Below are 22,034 nucleotides of genomic sequence, written 5' to 3' on the forward strand. Positions count from 1 at the left end.
GTGGCGAAAAATGATAAAAAATAAAAATTAATAAAAGTTATAGAAAAATTATAAAATGCTTCTTTTAGTACGATAAATTTTATAAATTTTTTACCAAATTTATATTTCTTTATATTTAATATAATTTTCTTACAACTTTATAAAATTTTATAGTTTTTATATTTCTATATATCTTATACTTTTTATGATTTTTATAAAATTTTACAATTATATATATATATTATGATTTTTATATATTTTTTATATTTTAATTTTTATTAAAATTTAATATTATTTATAGCTTTTATTGATTTTAATTTTATTATTTTTAATAAAAATAGGGCTTAATTGCTTTTTTTAAAAAGTTTGAGGGTATTTTGATGCATTTTAAAATTCAAATATCTAGTTGAGTGCAAAGAAACGTGGGGGCTTAATTGCTTTTTAAAAGGTTTGAGAGCTTTTGATACATTTGAAAGTTCAAGTACTCAAGCGAGTGTAAAAAGAAAAGCAGTGGCTTAGTTACTGTGTTTGAAAAATTTGAGGGCTTTTTGCACACTTGAACCTTGATTTTTTTTTATTAAATCTGACCAAAACTTTATCTTATCTACAATTTCTTATATAAAAAAAAAAGTAACTATTATATTCTTTTATTAAAACTAAAAGAAAACTTTTTCTGTTAACCTCTTTTCCCGTTTCTTTTACATTACTTCTTCTTAACATTACCTATGCATTTAGATCCCTAAATTAGTATTGTCGTCGCACACTTATTTTCCAAAATGATCTCTTTAGTTTTGCACCGATTGTTGAGAAATTGAAAATAAATGAAAACATCCTTTCTAACTCCTGGAAACCCCACAATGTTCATCCCTTTTCTTTCATTGTGTTCATGCGGTTCCCATACGATTAACTATTGAAGGCTCTCCTCCGAGTATTTTTTTTAAAGAAAATTGTGAATATAATGTTCACGACACTTGTCGTGATGTCATCTTTGCTTATCGTGTCATCGAACATCACATATTTCCTCGTCGTGACGTCACACATTTGTTTCTGTTAAGTACTTGCAAAACATCCGATAAATGCTAGTCACATCTCACATTATTAGAACAATTTACCTGCCATGCATTAGCTGGGGTATATACTAAACCACCCTAGGAATCCCTTGGCTGGTTCGGGCTGCTTAACTTTTTTGTGTCTATTTTAGCTTACTGCAATTGGTTCGAAAACTCATTTGTATTTATTTTATACTTTTTCTTATGTCCAACTCAATGGTCCTCAATTTTGCAGAGTTTCAACAAAGTACATAAGTTACTCAATGAAACCAACGGACCGGTAGTTGGGGATTTAGTGACAGCAGCTCCATTTGTCGTACGTGAAACAACAGTAAAGCTTGACTGCTTCCCCTTTTATATGTCATTCTTTTGGTATATAGGAAAGCATTAAGCTTCAAAGCTAAGATTTTCATCGAAACCCATATCGACCTACCACTAGTGTCACGGGCCAGAGTTTAGAGCCCGTGACCATCGAACCAAATGCATCCAATGGAGGTCTATTACTTAGATGGGGATCATTTGGCCCACGTGAGCTGGCCCGATTCAAGGAACTATTGGAGAAGCTTGTCGAATTAAAGTCTAGTTGGCCCGATCGGACTGGCCCGTTGCTCGAAGAGATTGAAGGTCCATCTACAAATATGGAAACATGATATGATATTATAATCTTAGAGATCTTAGATATGATATGGAATCTTATAAGATATTATTTTATAAGATTACATATCTTATCTAAGATATGTAATCTTAGAAGATATGATATTATATTTGGTGGTAGGTACCCTTTAATCTCGTCCGTCGATGTAATTGTATCTTGACCGTCGGTTTTGGGGGAGCTCAAGTATAAATAGAGAGCCTCCCCCTCATTTGTACACACTCCATTCATTGTTTCATTATTCTTTGTGAATAAGAGAATAGAGAGCATTTACTCAAACACTTTGTGTGCGTCCCTTTCTGTTGTTCTTATAAGCTTCTTTTGGCGTAAGTAAGTCTTCCGCTGTACGAGTTAGTGCCTTGGAGGAGTTCTTAAGAAGTCCTCATTCGAGTAAAGGCTGACTTGGGCGAGTTTGGACGAGCGAATCGCCTAAGGCCGCACGGATTGCGAGACGAAAGGTCTAGCCCCGTGACACTAGAACTGGATTCATCATGTCACTTGCATATTACATTGCGCTCTTCCTGTCATTTGAAGATCGGTATCATCACAAGAAGAGAAGTTGTAAGAGCTGCCTTAGATAAAGCTCGATAACTAAGGAAAAGCTTAACTCAAATGAAAAACAAATTGGAGAGAGAAAATGACACGTGCAGTACGTTCAATTTTGTCCTGTGTTTTACCTTTTTCTCAAAATTTACTCCTGTATTTAGTATGGGATTTACATTATAGCCATACAACTCTTTCACCAGGGTCAACACGCAGTTATTAAGAAGGAATTCATGTCAATCCCTTAAATCCGCAGATTTGATAGATGGCTAATAGGCCAAATATCTACATCAAAAGAGGCCAATGGGCATTGAAGATTCTTAAGTTACTCTTAAACAAACAATTTTCTTTCGGTGATTGGAAGAAAGTTGTTGGAGGAGGACGAAGAAGAAAACAAGTCAAAGCATAAAAATCGTATTGGTGTTTTTGGATTGTCAAGGAGGGGCGAGATTTGACAACTAATGTAATAGATTATTATGAAAAAAACCTTCCGCAACAACCAAGTTGGACCGACCAAAACATCATCATCCATTTCCAGGAGGACGGCAATCGTTCTTTTCTTTTTATTATTATTTTTATTCTAGCTTCACATGTCCCACATCCAGAGTGGAGAACCAGAAAAATACCTACCTCAAAATCTTATCACTCTAGTAGTTATAGCATTAGTGGTTAGTATGGCCAATTTGCACCTAACTGCCCGAATGTGTAGGCCACTGCATGTTCCCTTTTCATCTCTTCTTGTCCATTTCCAATATCTAATACTATCACAAAATATATGTTTTTAAAAAGATAATATTGTATAACACAAATAATTAACATATAAATTATTTTTAAAATAATTATATCTATTTCCTCACTTTATTTGCTTTTTTTCGGTGGGGAGTGATCTTTAGACTATGTCGCTTCAACTTGCACATCTGGTCCCTCCACTCTCCCCGAAGAACAGGAGTAAAGCCTTGTTAAAACCAAAAATGGCTCAAATTCCATCACATCCGCGACTTGATTTCTAAGACACCAAAGTAATTATATATCTTTTTTACTGAATCACAGTGAAGAGGCTTCCTATATAAGCACAACCAAATTAATAAAAAAAACCCTGTAAATGAAGTATAGAAATTAGAGGTTAAAGCCAAACATACAATTTACTTTTTCTTTTTCTCCAGCGGTCAAATTTTTTACCACCGTCAAATCCCACCAATGAAAAGAAAAAGTGCCTAAACAGAAAAACCAAAAAGATTTTTCATTACGACTAATAATTAATACAAAAGGTTTCATCATTTTTTCAGCGTAACCTAGACTTACCTCCACTACAGTGTGCACGATAGGAATTGCCCCCGGTGCATTTTAGCAAACCCCCCCCTCCCTCCTCTTCGCCCTTTTCTTTTCCCCTTCCTTTTTTCCCTCGGGGTAGCCGCCAAAAGAGACGGAACGAAAATTACAACTTTGTAATCATAAAAGTTGGAGGGTCATGATTCAATCAACTTGTTTTTTTTTTAACTTCCTATTTCCTTTCCCATTCACCATCTGAATCTTCCGGGTCGGGCATCTTGTTCAAGTCAACCCGATGTAAAAAACCGCCTGTACTTGGCTTCAACTCTTCGTCATAACCATGATTATAATTATGACCACGATGATTATGATGGTGGTGGTGGTGGTGAGCTGCCTCAAGAGCATCAACTCTAGCACCAACTTCAATTGCTTTTTTCCTTATAGAAGCCGCTGACAAATCCCCACCGAGCGAGCCGCCACCGGCGCTGCCAACTCTCTCTCCCGCCAAAAGGTCAGGAAAGTTCAACCTCGCCGACGGTCCACGCAGGTAAAAAACCGCCGTGTCATAAGCTCGAGCCGCCGCAACAGGTGTTGAATAAGACCCTAACCAAATCCTCGACCGTTTATTGGGTTCCCTAATCTCAGCCACCCATTTCCCCCACTTCCTCATCCTTATCCCTTTGTAAGGCCTCTCCGCCGTGGGCTTCCTCGAACTCTCCCTTGAAGCAACAACTCCTGTTCCATTCTCCATGCCTTGCAAATTATTGGAGAAATCCTATGTTCCTCAACTCTGGGTTGTGTAGTCGGGAGGCTTGGGTTTTTATTAGAACAGGGGAAGAAAGCTGGAACTATGAAGGGGGAGGAGAAGAATGGAGAGTTGGAGATGACATAGTTTAGTTTGGTTGTGTCATGTGTTTGAAATGTAATGTTTTTCCGACACAACAAAGTTATATTTTAGAACAAAAAAAGAAAGGCAGAGAGAAAGAGAAGGAAGAAAAACTATAAAAGAGAAAATCCAAATTCACCGACACAAATCTATGTGGAGTAAGGGAATTTTGTTATAAATACAACATACACAATATTATTATTCTTAGTAATTGTTATAACTGGGGGAAAAAAGGAAAACGGGGCGTGGACTTGAATGCTTTAAAGCTTGGCATGTTGGGGTTGTCTTTGGTATAAATATAAATATGAATTTTATTGTCTTCCATTTTCTTTTATCATCTTTGATTTCAAACTTATTTTACACCTAATTTATTGTTTAAATATTAATTTATGATTTTGTTTTCTTATTGCGATGCTTTCAGAATAGAATTTATTAATCTCATTTCTTTCATATTAAAATAGTGAGATGAAACCGGTGTCGTTAGGTGTTTGTTTAGCTAAGATTTCATACTGCAGTGTACTTTAATCATTAATTAAAGAATACATAAAAAACTTGATCACGCAAACAATTAAGTAATTAGGAAGGCGGTGATGGAGGGATTGGAGGAATTGTCGTTTTGTGGGCAAGTGAAGTGCATTTCAAAGGGTTTTAAAAAGGACATTACTTTTTTCATTTTCTCAACCTTTTTTAATTAATCAATAATTAAACTCAATTTCATGGTAATGATTCTATCTTTGTTTGTTTTGCCATCTTTTTATTATAATAAATAGTAATAATAATTTACGTAATTATTTATTTGTTTTTAAAGGAGTGAGTAGGCGAGCAAGAGCTAAGTGATAGGGTAGGTCGGTGTTCGGTCGGTGGATAGATACCGTTAGGAATTGACTTTCTCTCCACGCAATAACCATATAGGTGGATGGGCTTTTTTGTCTTTCTACTTTTTAGTTTATAAACTTTTTTTAGCACGTTTGTTAAAATTTATAGCTTTCATTGTTAATTGGAGTTTTTTAGAATACAGAAACATAGAAATAAATAATTGATAGGTGATAGAAAGTTTTGATATTAATGAGGAACGCGGAGGTCTTGCACATACTTGTAATTAGAGCTGATTATGGGTCGGGCAGCCCGGTTCAGCCCGAAGGCCCGCTCGAAAAATGAGAGGGTTTGGGTAAAAATATAGGCTCGAAAAATGCGTTTGGCCAAAAAAAGAGGCCCGTTTAGAAAACGGGACGGGTCTCGGTACTAGTTTTTTGGCTGCCCACTTACCCAAATTATTTATTATATATTTTTTATTTTATTTTTAATCATTTTAAAATTTTAATATAACTATTTTTTATTATATTGTAAATTTGTGTATTGTTTTAATAATTGTTTCAGTATCATTTTTATTTGTTTTAATATTTTTTTTATGTTTTTAAATATATTTGATTTATTATATTTTTAAATATTTTTATTTAATGAAATAAGAAAAAAATTTAATATGGGTCGGGCCGGGTAGGGCTCGGGCTTAGCAATTTTGGACAAATTTTTAGGCCTATATTTCGGGCTGGGCTCGGGCCTAGTAGACGAGCCTAAAATTTTATCTGGACCCTGCCCGAACCCGGCCCATGATCACCTTTACTTGTAATCAGTGGGTTTTCGATATTTTTATTGTATCGTATATTAGTTTGATTTCACATTTTAACTGTTTGAAGTTGTATTTATATTTGTATTGTAAACTAAAATGTTTAATATCTAATTTTCATTTATATCAGTTTTGAGTTTAATTTTTATGCAATTCAAGCATTTATTGTTGGTAAACAAGTTAAAAGAAATCTCTCTACTACCGGCTTGAGTTAGAGTGAGCTGTAAAGAAGGTAGAGAATAAGGATCCATTACTTGTGAATAGTGATGACTTGGAAATGGAGGAAGCAATCTTTAAGGAGAAGTTTATGGCAAATGCACATGGAGACAATAAGATGGAAGGGGTTCTTGAATGATAATCAGATAGCTCTACTGTGACAGCCCTAAAGTGACCCTAGTCAGAAAGCGGTTTCGGGACCGCTAAACCGAGTCACCAAATTATTTGAATATGATATTTATTGTCTAAAATATGTGAATATGAATGTGTGAAAGTTTTAAGCTTCGATTTAGTAAATTGCATGTGAATTTAGTCAATAGGACTTATGTGTGACACTTTTGAAATGTGATAGGTTAATCTATAAGGATCTATTAGTGCATGTAATCAAAAGGGTGGACTTGCATGTCAATTTTCCCCCCCTAATTAGTAGTGGCCGGCCATGAGCATGAGGGTGGACAAAATGTTATGGCTAAAAAAACATGTCATGAACATGTTGGGTTAATGCTTTATGTTAGGAAAAATAAAATAAGGAGTATGGGCAATAAAATAATAATGGGAAGGTAAATGATGATGAAAAAAGAAAAAGAAAAAAAAAAGAGCTCTCATGTTGTTCTTGGCCGAATAGAAGAAAGAAAATGAAGGAAAAAGAGCTTTGAGGAAATCGGCTATGGTGGTTTGCTAGACTAAGGTATGTTTGATGATGTTCCATGAGATGCATGCATGCTTTAGTTGTTAGCTTGAGTTCTACCTAGCCCATGGTCTAAATCTTGCTATGTGATGGAGATGACACTCGGCCATGGATGTATCATTCTTGCTTGGTGTTGATGTTGTGTTGATGAGATATCAAGTTATTTTTGTGACCCAAGTTGAGATTTGGATTTTGGAATGAGTAAGGTTTTCGGCTATGGTAATTATAAGGGTGATGGATGTTGTTTCATGCTAAGTCTAGATGAACAATGTTTGTAACGCCCCCACGCCCGAGACCGTCGCCGGAGTCGAGTATGAGGTGTTACTAAGCTTAATTTAACATATTTAGAACTATGGATTATTTATTTCTACATTCACAGCTTTTAAGCTACTTGCATCACAGTCACAAGAAAAATTATATCTCGAGTTACGAAACTCGAAATCAAGATCCGTAAATTTTCTCTAAATATAGACTCATATACCTATCTACTAATTTTTTTCTAGAATTTTTAGTTGGTCCAATTAGTACATTTTATTAGTTAAAGTTACCCCTGTTTCAGGACTTGACTGGTCTGACCTCTTTTTACTACAAACCACATTTCTCTCTGTACAAAATCCATATGACTATGAGGTTTATTTCTCCTAAAACTAGACTCAATAAGGATTCTGATAATATAAAATACACTACCTAATTATATCTTTACAATTTATGGTGAATTTATAAAATTGGAATAGGGGATTCAAAAACTGCTATGACCCTGTTTCACTAAAATTAAAATATCTTGTAACATATAATTCCATTACCTGTTTCATTTGTTTCATGTGAAACTAGACATAATAAGCTTCAATTTGATATGTATTCCATCACCAAGTTCAATTTCTATGATTTTTAGTAAAATTTTAAACTCGCGTCAGTGCTGCTGCGAGATTCATTTATGGCAAATTTCATCCCTTTTATGAGTTTTTATGCACAAGTATCTTAATAATTTTCCTTAACATCAAATATAATCTAAACTAACTATTTTCATAATTTATCATTATCAAGCATTTCCTCAACCATTCCATCACCATACCATAAGATCATTTACACAAAAAGGTATATTGCTATACATGCCATACTTAAATTTACAAGCCATTACCAAAAGTCTTAGGATAGTGTGGTGAGCCTTGACCTATCCCGACTCTGAAATGGCTTGTCCAAAACTACAATGAGTAAGAAGGAGGAGTAAGCATAAATGCTTAGTAAGTTCATATGCAAATAATAAGTAACATAACAAACAGTCATACCAATCAACATTAGCATGTATCACTAAAACACATATCACATTTTTAATCATTTTTCATCATCTTATTACCTTATTGTGGTTGTATCAATACTCAACCCGAGGGTTAAATACATACCTGTCCAAAATATCCATTTCACATCTCTTACCAATACGTCTCTTTACATCTCGAATATTCCTCCATTTGAGTAGAACTTTACCCGTTGAACACATCGGAATATAATTCGGATACATGGATAACTTGCACATAAGTGCCATATATGCAATCAAGCAATCATGTAACCCGCCCATAGGCGAACTCGGACTCAACTCAACAAGCTCGGGCGTTCGCATCCATAAGTGAACTTGGACTCAACTCAACGAGTTCGGATGCCTAGTTACATCTCACGAACTCGGACTCAACTCAACGAGTTCGGACATTCGCATCCATAAGTGAACTCGGACTCAACTCAACGAGCTCGGATGCTCAACCATCCTAGTGACATGTCACTTGTATCCTAATCTATTCCTAAGGTTCAAACGGGCTTTTTCCTCGAACACTTATCCTTGCGTCTTCCGTAGAATGCCAAATCAATACTCGGTAACAATTATATTTAACAAGTAGTTCACATAATTTACATATTATTTGAAATTAACCACAAAGCATACATTTCATAATAAAATTCAGCATAACATATAATTAACATCAATAACTTAAAATAACCATTATGCTACATTATTTGCACATGAACTTACCTTGGTACCAAAATACAAAGATTTTGCAATTTAGTCCACAATCTTTTCTTTTCCTCGATTGAGGTCGATTCCACGTCTTTCTTGATCTAAAATAACACATTTAGCTTATTTAATACTCACATTATCAAATTAATCCTTAACTCAAATTTTGGCAAAATTACAATTTTACCCTAAACTTTTGCATATTTACATTTTTGCCCCTAGGCTCTGGATTAAACTTTATTCCTTATTCTTATGTTTTACAACATGCTGATCACTTTTCTCTTCTATGGAAACATCAAATTCTCACTCTAACATGTACTTGTGACTATTAGGTATTTTTACCGATTAAGCCTTTTACTCGTTTTTGCTTAAAATCGAGTAGTACAAGTTGTCTAACATAATTTAAAACTTCATATTCTATCATAAAACATCAAAATACACAAATTTCACCTATGGGTATTTTTCCAAATATAAACCCTAGGTTAAATTATTGCTAACATAAGCTTTATCGAGTTCTAGGGATCTCAAAAACGTAAAAATCATTAAAAGCGGGCTTGGAATCACTTACTATGGAGCTTGGAAGCTTGAAACAAACCCTAGCTATGGAGAACCCTTGAAATTTCGGCCTAATGAAGAAGATGGACAAAATTGGCTTTTAATTTTGTTTTTAATTCATTTTAATAACTAAATGACCAAAATACCCTTACTACTAAACTTTCCAAAATTCCTTCCATGTCCTAATTTTGTCCATGAACTTAAAATTGGTCAAATTGCTATTTAAGACCTCCTCATTAATATTCCAAAACAATTTCATACTAAAACTTCTAGAATGCAAGTTTTGCAACTTATTCGATTTAGTCCCTACTTTCAATTTAAGCACTTTAGGCATAGAATTTCATCACAAAATTTTCACACAATCATGAAATCATATCATAAACCTCAAAATAATTATAAAATAATTATTTCTATCTCGATTTATGGTCACGAAACCACTATTACGATTAGGCCCTAATTAGGGATATTACAACTCTCCCCTTTAAGGATTTTCGTCCTCGAAAATCTTACCGATAAACAGATGTGGGTATTGATTTCTCATAGTTTCTTCAGATTCCCATGTAGCTTCTTCGACTCCATGCCTTTGCCACAACACCTTCACAAGTGCAACATTTTTATTCCTTAGTTGTTTGACCACTCGAGCTAAAATCTTAATCGGTTCTTCTTCGTAGGTCATATCTGGTTGTAGTTCAATTTCTGTCAGTGAAACTACATGTGAAGGATCCGAACAATACCGACGTAACATAGATACGTGGAACACATCATGAATCTTCTCTAATTCAGGTGGTAATGCTAGCCGATATGCTACCGGTCCAACTTTTTCAATTACTTCATACGGCCTAACAAAACGCGGACTTAATTTGCCTTTCCGTCCAAATTTGAGGATTTTCTTCCACGGAGTCACCTTTAAAAATATTTTATCACCAACTTGAAATTCAATGTCTTTTCGCTTTAGGTCTGCATAAGATTACTGTCTATCTGAAGCAGCTTTTAAACAATCTCGAATTATCTTCACTTTTTCTTCAGTTTCTTTTATTAGATCAACTCCATAAATCTGATTTTCCTTGAGTTCAGTCCAATACAATGGTGTTCGACACTTACGACCATATAATGCTTCATAAGGTGCCATTTTCAAGCTCGTCTGATAACTATTATTGTAAGCAAATTCTACCAACGGTAAGTATCTTTCCCAACTTCCTTGAAATTCCAATACACAACATCTAAGCATATCTTCAAGAATCTGAATTATTCTTTCTGATTGTCCATCAGTTTGTGGATGAAAAGCAGTATTGAAATTTAACTTCGTACCTAATGCGTCTTGCAACTTTTGCCAAAACCGCGAGGTAAACCTTGGATCTCTATCTGAAATAATCGATAATGGTATTCCGTGTAATCTAACAATTTCTCTAATATACAGTTCAGCCAACTTGTTAAGAGAATAATCCGTACGTATCGGGATAAAATGAGCCGACTTAGTTAATCATCAACTATTACCCGGATGGCATCTTTCTTTCCGAGTCAATGGCAATCTGAAACAAAATCCATAGTAATCCGATCCCATTTCCATTCGGGAACCATAATAGGTGGAGTAATCTCAAGGTACTTGGTGTTCACTTTCACTGTTGACAAATTAAGCATTTGGACACAAACTCGATATATCTCTTTTCATTCTATTCTACCAATACATTTTCTTCAAGTCATTATACATTTTCGTACTACCGGATGAATCGAGAAATAACCACTATGTGCTTCAGTAGGATCTTTTGAATCAATTCCTCATTCTTGATTACACAAATCCGATCTTTAAACATTAAGCATCCATCGAACCAATTCTAAAATCGATCCCGTATCAGCTTCACACTATTTTCTTTTGGCTAGCAAATCCTGATAATTTTTCCGAGTTTGAAATCTCTTGTAAAAACATCGGTCTTGCTCTTAACTCGCTAGAATCGAACCGTCATCTGACATTTTCAACTGAGTGTTCATAACTCTCAAAGCAAACAACAACTTTCTACTTAAAGCATCGGCAACCACATTCGCTTTTCCCGGATGGTAATCAATAACAAGCTCATAATCTTTCAATAACTCCAACCATCTTCGCTGTCTCAAATTCAAGTCTTTTTGTGACATCAAGTATTTAAGACTTTTGTGATCGGTATATACTCGGCACTTTTCACTATACAAATAATGTCGCCAATTCTTCAAAGCAAACACCACTGCAGCCAATTCCAAATCGTGAGTAGGATAATTCCTCTCATGAGGTTTTAACTGCCTCGAAGCATAAGCCACCACTTTTCCTTCTTGCATGAGTACACACCCCAAACCATTTAGAGAAGCATCACTATACACCACAAATTCTTTACCTAATTCGGGCTGTACCAACACTGGTGTTTCAGTTAATAACTTTTTCAATTCTTCAAAACTCTGTTGACATTCTTCCGTCCATTCAAATTTAACATCCTTTCGGAGTAGTCTAGTCATAGGAGCAGCAATTATAGAAAATCCATTTACAAACCGCCGATAATACCCAGCTAGCCCCAAGAAACTTCTAACTTCAGTTACGTTTTTTGGTGGTTTCTAATCAACAATGGCTGAAATTTTACTAGGATCAACCCGTATACCATCACCTGAAACAATATGACCCAAAAATCCAACTTCTCGGAGCCAAAATTCACTTTTACTAAACTTAGCATACAGCTGCTTATCTCTCAAAGTTTGCAAAACTATCCTCAAATGCTTAGCATGCTCTGTCTCATCTTTTGAATAAATTAAAATATCATCTATAAACACCACAACAAATCTGTCCAAGTATGGCCGAAATATGCGATTCATTAAATCCATAAACATAGCAGGAGCATTTGTCAACCGAATGGCATAACTAAAATTCATAATGACCGTACCTTGTTCTAAAAGCGCTTTTAGGCACATCCGACTCCTTTACCCATGATTGGTAATACTCGGATCTCAAGTCAATCTTTGAAAACCATGTCGCTCCTTTTAGCTGATCAAACAAATCATCAATTCTTGGCAACGGATACTTGTTTTTGATTGTCACCTTGTTTAACTGCCGATAATCAACACACAACCTCATAGAACCATCCTTCTTTTTCACAAATAACACGGGAGCACCTCAAGGTGAAAAACTCGGTCTCACAAAACCTTTATCAGTCAACTCTTGCAACTGTGACTTTAATTCCTTCAAATCTGTTGGTGCCATTCTATACGGAGCAATCAAAATCGGAGCTGTTCCCAGTATCAAATCAATACCAAATTCTACTTCCCCGATTGGAGGCAAACCCGCAATTCTTTCCGAAATACGTCCGCAAATTCACACACAACAAGTAATCGATTCAACTTTCTTTTCAACTTCTTTTGTATTAATTACATGCGCCAAATAAGCTTCATAACCCTTTCTCAGATATCTTTGAGCCGACATTGAAGAAATCACACTAGGCAATGCCTTTGATTTATCTCGATTCAACCCCAGAGTTTCACCATTTTCACACTTTAATTCTATAACCTTTTCTTTGCAATTTATTTTAGCATCATGCAATGTCAACCAATCCATACCCAAAATAACATCAAACTCATCAAACAACAACAACATCAAGTCGGTAGGAAAGTAATGATCCCGAATCATTAAAGGACATTTCTTACATACTTTATCAACAATCACACATTTGCCTAACGGATTCGACACTCTAATCATAAATTTCGTGTTCTCAACAGGTATATTCATACTAGACACCAATTTCATGCACACATATGAATGAGTAGAACCGGATCAATCAAAGCAATAACATTAACATTATAGAGAGAAAATGTACAGTAATCACATCGGTGAGGAAGCATCTTCACGCGCTTTAATAGCATAAGTTGTAGCCGAGCCCTTCCTTCAGTCTAACGGTGCATCCTCGCTACATTCTTATTGCTTGTTTCACTTCCACTTTTCTCGGATACCTTCCCTCGAGTCTGCACCACTAGCTTTTACATTCGAAATTTTTCTTTCTCACTCTCTCGGGCGGTCTCTAATAAAATGATCAGGAGAACCACATCGAAAACATTCATTTGCTCTGCACGGACCAAAATGATTTCTACCACACGGTGGCACTTTCGGGTTTAACAAATCTCGAGTTCCCTACTTTGGCTCATGAATATTCGAGATTTAGGACCCACATTTTGCTTCTTATAATTCCCATATGATTGTCCGGTGAAGCTTGGGAACGAGGATTCATATTCCTTGACTTTCTAGGTTGCTGTGAAAATGAACTACTCATCGGTCTTTTCTTCCAATTTCTAGTCTCAGCCTCTACCTTTTTCTTTTCTTTAAGTAGTTCTTCAGCCTTGCAAGCTCGATCAACCAGTACTACCATTTCTTTTAGTTCAAGGATCCCGACAAATACTTTAATGTCTTCGTTGAGCCCGTCTTCAAATCGTCGGCACATCTTGGCTTCTGTAGGAACATATTCCCTGGCATACTTACTCAATCAAACAAACTGTAACACCCCTAACTCGTGACCGACGCCGGTGTCGGACACGAGGGGTTAACGGCCAAATCCTCTCAAGATACCAACCAATTTGACATTACCAGTCAGGCTGGAAAACTGCATCACCGTCGCCTTAAAAATCATATCTCGAGTTTCAAAACTCGGAAACTGGTTTCGTAAATTTTCCCTGAATTTAGACTCATATACCCATCCATGGATTTATTTTTAGAATTTTGGTTGGGCCAATTGGTACAGTTTATTAGTTAAAGTCACCCATATTACAGGGATCGACTGCTCTGACCTTCGTGCGTTACAACTTGGATATCTCTCTGTACAGGGCTTTAATACTGGTGCCGTTTGTTTCTAATGAAACTAGACTCAAAATGGAATCTGTACATATAAGGCATGACTCCTAATTCTTTCTGGATAATTTATGGCAAATTTTCAAAGTCGCGACAGGGGTCCCAGAAACCGTCTGGCCCTGTCTCACGAGAACTTTAATATCTCTCAATATACTGCTCATATGGTCGTTTCGTTTCGTCCATATAAAATAGATTCATCAAGGTTCAATTTCATAATTTACTCACTATTTAATTCTACTTCTACTATTTTTAGTGATTTTTCAATCTCATCTCACTGCTGCTGTCCGCAACAGTTACTGCAGTAGACTATGCCAATTTCATGAATCTTTCCTTGGCCTTAATCATCCATCATACATGACACAAATTATGGGCACCATATCAAAATTAGAGTTTCTAAGACTCGTGGCTATAGGTTCTAGCATCTCACTCGACGACCACATAGGCCATTTTCACATGGCTTAAAGTTTACAACCCACAATTCGACAAAATATAATAGCCTATACATGCCAAATGTTCTTCAACAACAAAAACAATACCACAAGATTTCAGCGGTGTGATGACTTCAACGACGGTCCCGATCACATAAACAATACGAGTCCGAGAGACCTAAAATGGGTGACAAGAAAAACACCGAGTGAGTTTACAACTCAGAAGTCATAAGCATTAATCAATCCATCGATAAAGTTACTACTACATGTACAACAAATGAGGCTAGGTACTCGTCCATACCGAATTTATACCATAATACCTCGGACCTTTCGGTCCAATCTCGTACCAATTCATACATCCACATTTCATATTCTACACAACAAGATAATCGAAGCATTTTTACACATTAACTCATTTTCCAGCACAACCATACACACTTCAATCGTCACATAGATTTAAGGCTTACCAATTTCAATCCCCAAGCATGAACGAATTCTCTATTCGTCATGAGCTCGAGGTACTTACCCGATCCGCTGTCCATACTCAATTCAATGGAGACACACCCTCCATATATATAGAGTACGCACACATAGTGCTTACCACTCGATTTCGCACACTTAGTGCCACGTAATTTAAGCTCGCACACACAGTGCCATACCCTCCGAACTCGCACACCCAGTGCCGTATTTTTCCAGCTTGCACACTTAGTGCCAAATATTTCCAGCACGCACACTTAGTGCCATATATTTCCAGCACGCACACTTAGTGCCAATCTCGTCACCATACACACGTATTGCCCGCACACATAGTGCCGAAAGCAAACTTTCTACACATTCCACTATTTCTATTACATTCAACAATTATCCTCATTCCATACACATACAATTTCATTTATACATATATATATCATTCCATTAAACACAATTGCATAGATTTTCCAATCATTTAAGCAATATCAAACATATGTGTAATGACTTACCTTGTGTTCGGTAAATAATTCCAAGTCGGCTACTCGATGATCTTCGATTTCCCCTTGTTGGACGCCTCTCCTTTAGGATCTTGAGCTTAAACAAATAAATTAGCTCATTCAACCGCTTTGGTACATATATTGGTATCCACATTTTAATGATCTTATGACATACGGAACGACATAGTAAAATTTTTATCTTACTACCTTACGTTCTTAGCTATTCGGCTAATAGCCTTATGCAATTACCATACTATCAATAATCCAATCACATTCATTACTCAAGTATAGTATTTTCACATTCGGCAATAATATTACATACAATAGCCGATTCTTCTTACTTTGTATTTATGCAACTATTTGATCATTAGTTTAGTTCAAACACCCATACACCAAGATTTATCAAGTTTAGCATGAAACATAACCTTAATCCTCAATGACCACTATGGCGAAAATCCTAGTCAACCCAAAATCACAATTTCTAACACATAATTGTTCATAACACAATTAAAGCATCCTCTCCATTCCAACACTTCAAGACACATACATTTCCCACAAATCTCCAACTTCATATTCGGCCTTAGTGTACATACACAAGCTGATTTTTTCTTCCTATCATCCAACCTAACTATATGAATATTTAACTAGCTCACACTTCACCCATCCACAATCACTCATTTAACACAAAGAAAATAATCAACTCCTTCACTATCTACCATGGCAGTATACTTCATGCACCACCCAAATCCAAAATTTTAACATGGGCTAGTTAAAGAACTTAGTAATCAACTTTCATTAAGCTGAAATTTCAAAATCTAACATGAATTACTAACCTTGTTTTGAGCTTAAAGTTGACCGAAATCTCCTCCCCTTTCTTTCTTCAATTTCGCTAAGAGAGAACCAAAGGAAATGAAGCTCTTTTTTTTTTCTTTCTTTGCTCCATTCACGGCAACTTGGGGGAGGCATCACACACTTTTTTTTTTTCTTATTTTATTCCCTTTCTTTTAAATTCCTTTCTTTATTCTAGTTTGTCTCCCATAATCCAATTTCTTATTATAATATCTAAGGCAAACAAATATATTGCCCATCATCAATCTAACTTGGCCGCCACCATAAGGAAAATTTGGCAATTTGACATGCAAGTCCAAGCATTTTCTAATATGTATCAATAGGCCACTTTAACATTAGCCTAGCACATTTCTCAATTTCCTCACATAAGTCCTTTCTAATAAATTTCACCTCTGAATGACGAAATTAAGGCACGAAATTTTCACATATGTACGTTCATGCACAATAAACATAGAAAATAATAATTAATTATTCTTGTGTCTCGGTTTTGTGGTCCGAAACCACATCCCGACTATGGTCAATTTTGGGATGTCACAACTCTCCCCACTTAAGAAATTTTCGTCCCGAAAATCTTACCGTAAATAGGCTCGGTATCGCTCTTTCATAGAGTCCTCAAGTTCCCAAGTGGCTTCTTCAATTCGTGTTTATGCCACAACACCTTCACTAACGGGATTTTCTTATTGCGCAACTCTTTTACTTCACGCATCATAATGCGAACGGTTCCTCTTCATAGCTCAAATTAGGTGAATCTCAATCTCGGATGGAGCAATTACGTGCGATGGATCGACCTATATCGTCAAGCATCGAGACATGAAAAACGTTGTGAATCCTTTCGAGCTCGGGGCAAAATTAATCGATATCGATGGCCCAACTCGTTCGGATACTTCATATGGCCCGATGAACCTCGGACTCAATTTGCCCTTACGACCAAATCTAAGCACCTTCTTCCAAGGTGAAACTTTGAGAAAGACCTTGTCTCCAACCCGATATTCAACATATTTTCTTTTCAAATCCGCATCGACTTTTGGCGATCCGAAGCGACTTTCAAACTTTCACGAATTACTCGAACTTTTGCTCGGCATCCTTAACCAAATCAACCCGAAGAATTTACCTTCACTAAGTTCAGTCCGAATAATGGGGTACGGCATTTACGACCGTATAAAGCCTCGTAAAGGCGCCATCTTAATACTTGATTGAAAGCTATTGTTGTGGCGAATTCAATCAAAGGTAAATACCGTTCCCATGAACCACTAAACTCAAGGATGCAACATCTCAACATATCCTCGAGTATTTGAATTATCCGTTCGGATTGACCATCGGTTTGGGGATGAAAAGCGGTGCTAAAATGCAGCTTGGTACCCAAAGCATCTTGCAATTTCTTCCAAAATCGTGACGTAAATCTTGGGTCTCTATCCGACACGATAGAAATAGGCACCCCGTGTAATCTCACAATCTGGGAAACGTACAATTCGGCTAGTTTGTCCATTGAAAAATCCGTACGTATGGGGATAAAGTGAGCCAACTTAGTCAGTCTATCGACAACGACCCAAATCGTATCCTTCTTACTCACTGACAATGGCAGTCCGGATACAAAGTCCATTGTGACTCGATCCCATTTCCATTCGGGTATCATGATCGGCTGAAGTAATCCCGATGGCACTTGATGTTCCGCTTTCACTTGTTGACATATCAGACACCTTGAAACAAATTCAGAAATGTCTCGTTTCATACCGGGCCACCAAAATTGGCGTTTTAGGTCATTGTACATTTTAGTACTACCGGGTGGATTGACATTCGACTACAATGGGCTTCATTTAGAATTATCGAAATAAGTTCAATTCTTTGGAAACACAGACGACTTCGAACCTCAAACAATCGTCATCATCAATTTGAAACTCGATTCCTTGTTCGAACACACTCGGCCCGTTTTGCAAGCAACTCCTCATCAACTTTTCGAGCTTCCGAATTTGATGAGCCAACAATGGTTTGGCCTTTAATTGGCTACTAACACATTGTCGGGTAGAATAGACAAGTGTACATTCATCGTCGTAAAGTAAGCAAGTGATTTCGACTTAAGGCATCCGCAACCACATTAGCCTTTCGGGTGATAATCAATGACGAGTTCATAATCTTTTAACAACTCGAGCCATCATCTTTGTCGCAGATTTAAGTCTCTCGAGTCATCAAATATTTGAGACTTTTGTGATCCGAATACACATGGCACTTCTCACCAAATAAGTAATGTCGCCATATCTTCAAGGCGAACACGATGGCGACCAATTCGAGATCATGGGTTGGATAATTTTTCTCATGTGGCTTTAATTGTCTCGACGATAGGCCACAACTCGACCTTCTTGCATCAATACGCAACCTAACCCATGTAGGGAGGCATCACTATAGATGACAAACTCTTTGCCGATTAATTTGTACTAGAACCGGAGCTTTCGTCAAATGGGTTTTCAATTGGTGAAACTTTTCCGACACTTTTCCGTCCATTCAAATTTGACATCTTTCGAAGCGGTTTTGTCATGGGTGTGGCTATCATCGAGAATCCTTTCACAAACCGTCGGTAGTAACCGCAAGCCCCAAAAAGCTCCTAACGGTAACATTCCTTGGAGGTTTCCAATTGACTATGGTCGAAATTTTGTTCAGTCCACCCCGACACCGATCACGGACACCACGTGCCCCAAAAGCTAACCTCTTTCAACCAAAATTCACATTCTTGAACTTTGCGTATAACCGCTTATCTTGTAAGATTTGCAACACTAGCCTCAGATGTTCAGCATGTTCAGTTTCATCTTTCGAATAGACCAAAATGTCATCGATAAATACAACTACGAACCGATCCAAGTATGGCCTGAAAATTCTATTCATTAAATCCATAAACACCGTAGGGCATTAGTGAGCCCAAACGGCATCACCAAGAATTCGTAGTGACCGTACCTCGTTCTAAAAGAGGTTTTGGGTATGTCCGATTCTCGGACCCTCAACTGATAGTACCCCGACCTCAAATCTATCTTTGAAAACACCGAGGCTCCCTTTACTTGATCAAACAAATCGTCAATTCGTGGCAATGGATATTTATTCTTTATCGTCACTTTATTGAGTTGACGATAGTCGATGCACAACCTCATGGTTCCGTACTTCTTCTTCACAAACAATACAGGTGCGCCCCATGGAGAAAAACTCGGTCGAGCGAAACCTCTATCCGTCAATTCTTGCAATTGAACCTTCAATTCCTTTAATTCCGTTAATGCCATACGATGCGGGGCTATTGAATCGGCGTAGTACCGGTACAACCGATGCGAATTCCACTTCTCGAACCGGTGGCAATCCCGGTAACTCCTCAGGAAAAACATCTGAATACTCACAAACCACTGGTACCGATTCGAGTTTCCTTTCCGTCTCTTTACTTCCAAACACATACGCAAGGTATGTTTCACACCTTTTTCACATACCTCCGGCGGTCATAGAAGATATTATCATTGGCGCTCCTTTTAAATTAGTAGACTCGACTCGGACTACCTCATTATTTGCACTCCTCAAATCAATGGTTTTCCTTTTGCGATCCACCTTTGCATCATGTACGGTCACCAATCCATACCAAGAATAACATCGAATTCATGAAATGGTAGAAGCATCGGATCGGTAGGAAAAGCAGATTCTCGAATTATTAGGGGCATCTCTTGCACACTTTATCAACAAGCACGTATTGACCCAAAGGGTTTGACACTCGAATTACGAACTCGAGAGACTCAACGGTAGAGTCTTCTTTGGATGCTAAGGTTTCACATACATATGAGTGAGTAGCGGGGTCAATCAATGCAATCACAATAGTATCAAAGAGAGTAAAAGTACCAGTGATAACGTCGGGGAGGATGCCTCCTCTCGTGCGCGGATGGCATATGCTCTAGCAGAGCACGGGTCTCGGATCGGACGGCCGTATCGAGGCTTCTCTCGATTACCACCCCTACCTCCGAGATTCTCGGGGCCTACCTCCACCGTCGTTCCACTAGGTCTTGCACCTTGCGTCTTATTCCTCTCATCTAGCTCGTGCAATCTCTAATGAAGTGGTCCTTGAACCGCATCCATAACAGCCCTATTAACAGACTTACCCCAACATTCACCTAGGTGTCGTCTTCCACATTGGGGCATTCAGGTCTCTCTTGACGACTATTGCCCACACTAGCTACTGAAGTAGCTCGGGAGTCCGTCAATGGTCGGGCTCTAATGGAAATTCCATGATCGTCCTCGACTTCTTGGTGTCCTCCCCGAACCTCTTTACAGCCGAGAACGGAGCTTTACTCGTCGATCTTTTACGGTAATCTCTTGCTTCAAATTCAGCCTTCTTCTTCTCCTTCCCAAGTTCTTCCGCCTTGCGAGCTCGTTCGACTAGTGTCACGAACTCCTTTATCTCCAAAATTCCCACTAGTAACTTTAACTCTTCATTCAATCCTTCTTCAAATCTTTTGCACATCGCAACCTCATCAGCCACACACTCCGGGCATACCGACTAAGTCTTACGAACTCATGTTCGTATTCGATCTGATCATCCGGCCTTGCTTGAGTTCCAAGAATTCCTTACGCTTCTAATCGATGAACCGTTGACTAATGTATTTCTTTGAATTCGGATTGAAAGAAATCCTGTAACTCGTTCATTTGGGACTATGGAAATTAAAGTCCTCCACCAATAGTAAGTGAGTCTCGCAACAAGGATATAGCACACTTAAGACATTCATCGGTGTGCATGGCAGTTCATCTAACACTCTAATGGTGTTATCGAGCGAACTTCGGCCTTTTCGGCATCATCAAGAACTATGGCCTTGAACTCCTCTCGGCGCTTCCTAATCAAGTCCACGGTGGTTTACTCAGCCTCACAGGATCAATAACTGGAGGCATTGCGGGCTCTTGGGGTGGAGTATTTAAATTCGGGAATGGTTGGACAGCCGGGTTGGTTCGGGCATATTCGCGACCCACTCATTCATCATAGTGAAGAAGGCTTGTTTCGCCCCTTCATTTTGATTATTCGCGGATGACCGAGGCTCAACAGCGGTGTCCCTTGCGCAGAGCAGCCGCTACACTTTCAACGTCATCCGCCAAGGGTCTCTCTATCCCGAGTTCCATCGCTAATCAAAACAAAAATTTCAACCGTCAGAAGTCATCACATTATTAAGCACTATCAATTTGGCATGTATAGCTAGACTCACACGCTCTATGGTAGTCCTAGAACCGACTAAACCATAGCTCTGATACCAATAAAATTGTAACACCCCTAACTCGTGACCGACGCCGGTGTCGGACACGAGGGGTTAACGGCCAAATCCTCTCAAGATACCAACCAATTTGACATTACCAGTCAGGCTGGAAAACTGCGTCACCGTCGCCTTAAAATCATATCTCGAGTTTCAAAACTCGGAAACTGGTTTCGTAAATTTTCCTGAATTTAGACTCATATACCCATCAATGGATTTATTTTAGAA

At 37.6% G+C, this 22,034-nt stretch overlaps 1 protein-coding gene across 9 annotated transcripts; it reads right to left on the reverse strand.

The window, feature by feature from the left end:
• Nucleotides 1–1,206: 1,206 nt before the first annotated feature.
• On the reverse strand, nucleotides 1,207–4,662 carry LOC108477113 (ethylene-responsive transcription factor RAP2-10-like). Of its 9 annotated transcripts, none has more exons than XR_008276073.1 (4): nucleotides 3,526–4,662; nucleotides 3,363–3,437; nucleotides 1,808–3,285; nucleotides 1,207–1,658 (listed from the first exon to the last, which is right to left on the reverse strand). XR_008276073.1 is itself a non-coding variant. In XM_053023296.1 (4 exons), the coding sequence occupies exon 1, from the start codon at nucleotides 4,241–4,243 to the stop codon at nucleotides 3,725–3,727; it is 519 nt and encodes a 172-aa protein (XP_052879256.1). In that variant the 5' UTR covers nucleotides 4,244–4,655; the 3' UTR covers nucleotides 1,207–1,658; nucleotides 1,808–2,201; nucleotides 3,081–3,285; nucleotides 3,363–3,724. The 9 variants fall into 9 exon arrangements, 8 of the variants coding, with proteins under 8 accessions (XP_052879256.1, XP_052879259.1, XP_052879258.1 ...); XM_053023296.1 differs by having other exon boundaries at nucleotides 1,808–2,201; nucleotides 3,081–3,285; nucleotides 3,363–4,655; XM_053023299.1 differs by lacking the exon at nucleotides 1,207–1,658 and having other exon boundaries at nucleotides 2,630–2,984; nucleotides 3,081–3,229; nucleotides 3,526–4,655.
• Nucleotides 4,663–22,034: the final 17,372 nt, after the last annotated feature.

This window comes from Gossypium arboreum, chromosome 12 (assembly GCF_025698485.1).
Source record: "Gossypium arboreum isolate Shixiya-1 chromosome 12, ASM2569848v2, whole genome shotgun sequence".
Classification (NCBI taxonomy): Eukaryota; Viridiplantae; Streptophyta; class Magnoliopsida; order Malvales; family Malvaceae; genus Gossypium; species Gossypium arboreum.

Excerpts from the sequence above, each read along its gene's own strand:
- LOC108477113 (XM_053023296.1), bottom strand. The coding sequence starts at position 4,243 with ATGGAGAATGGAACAGGAGTTGTTGCTTCAAGGGAGAGTTCGAGGAAG.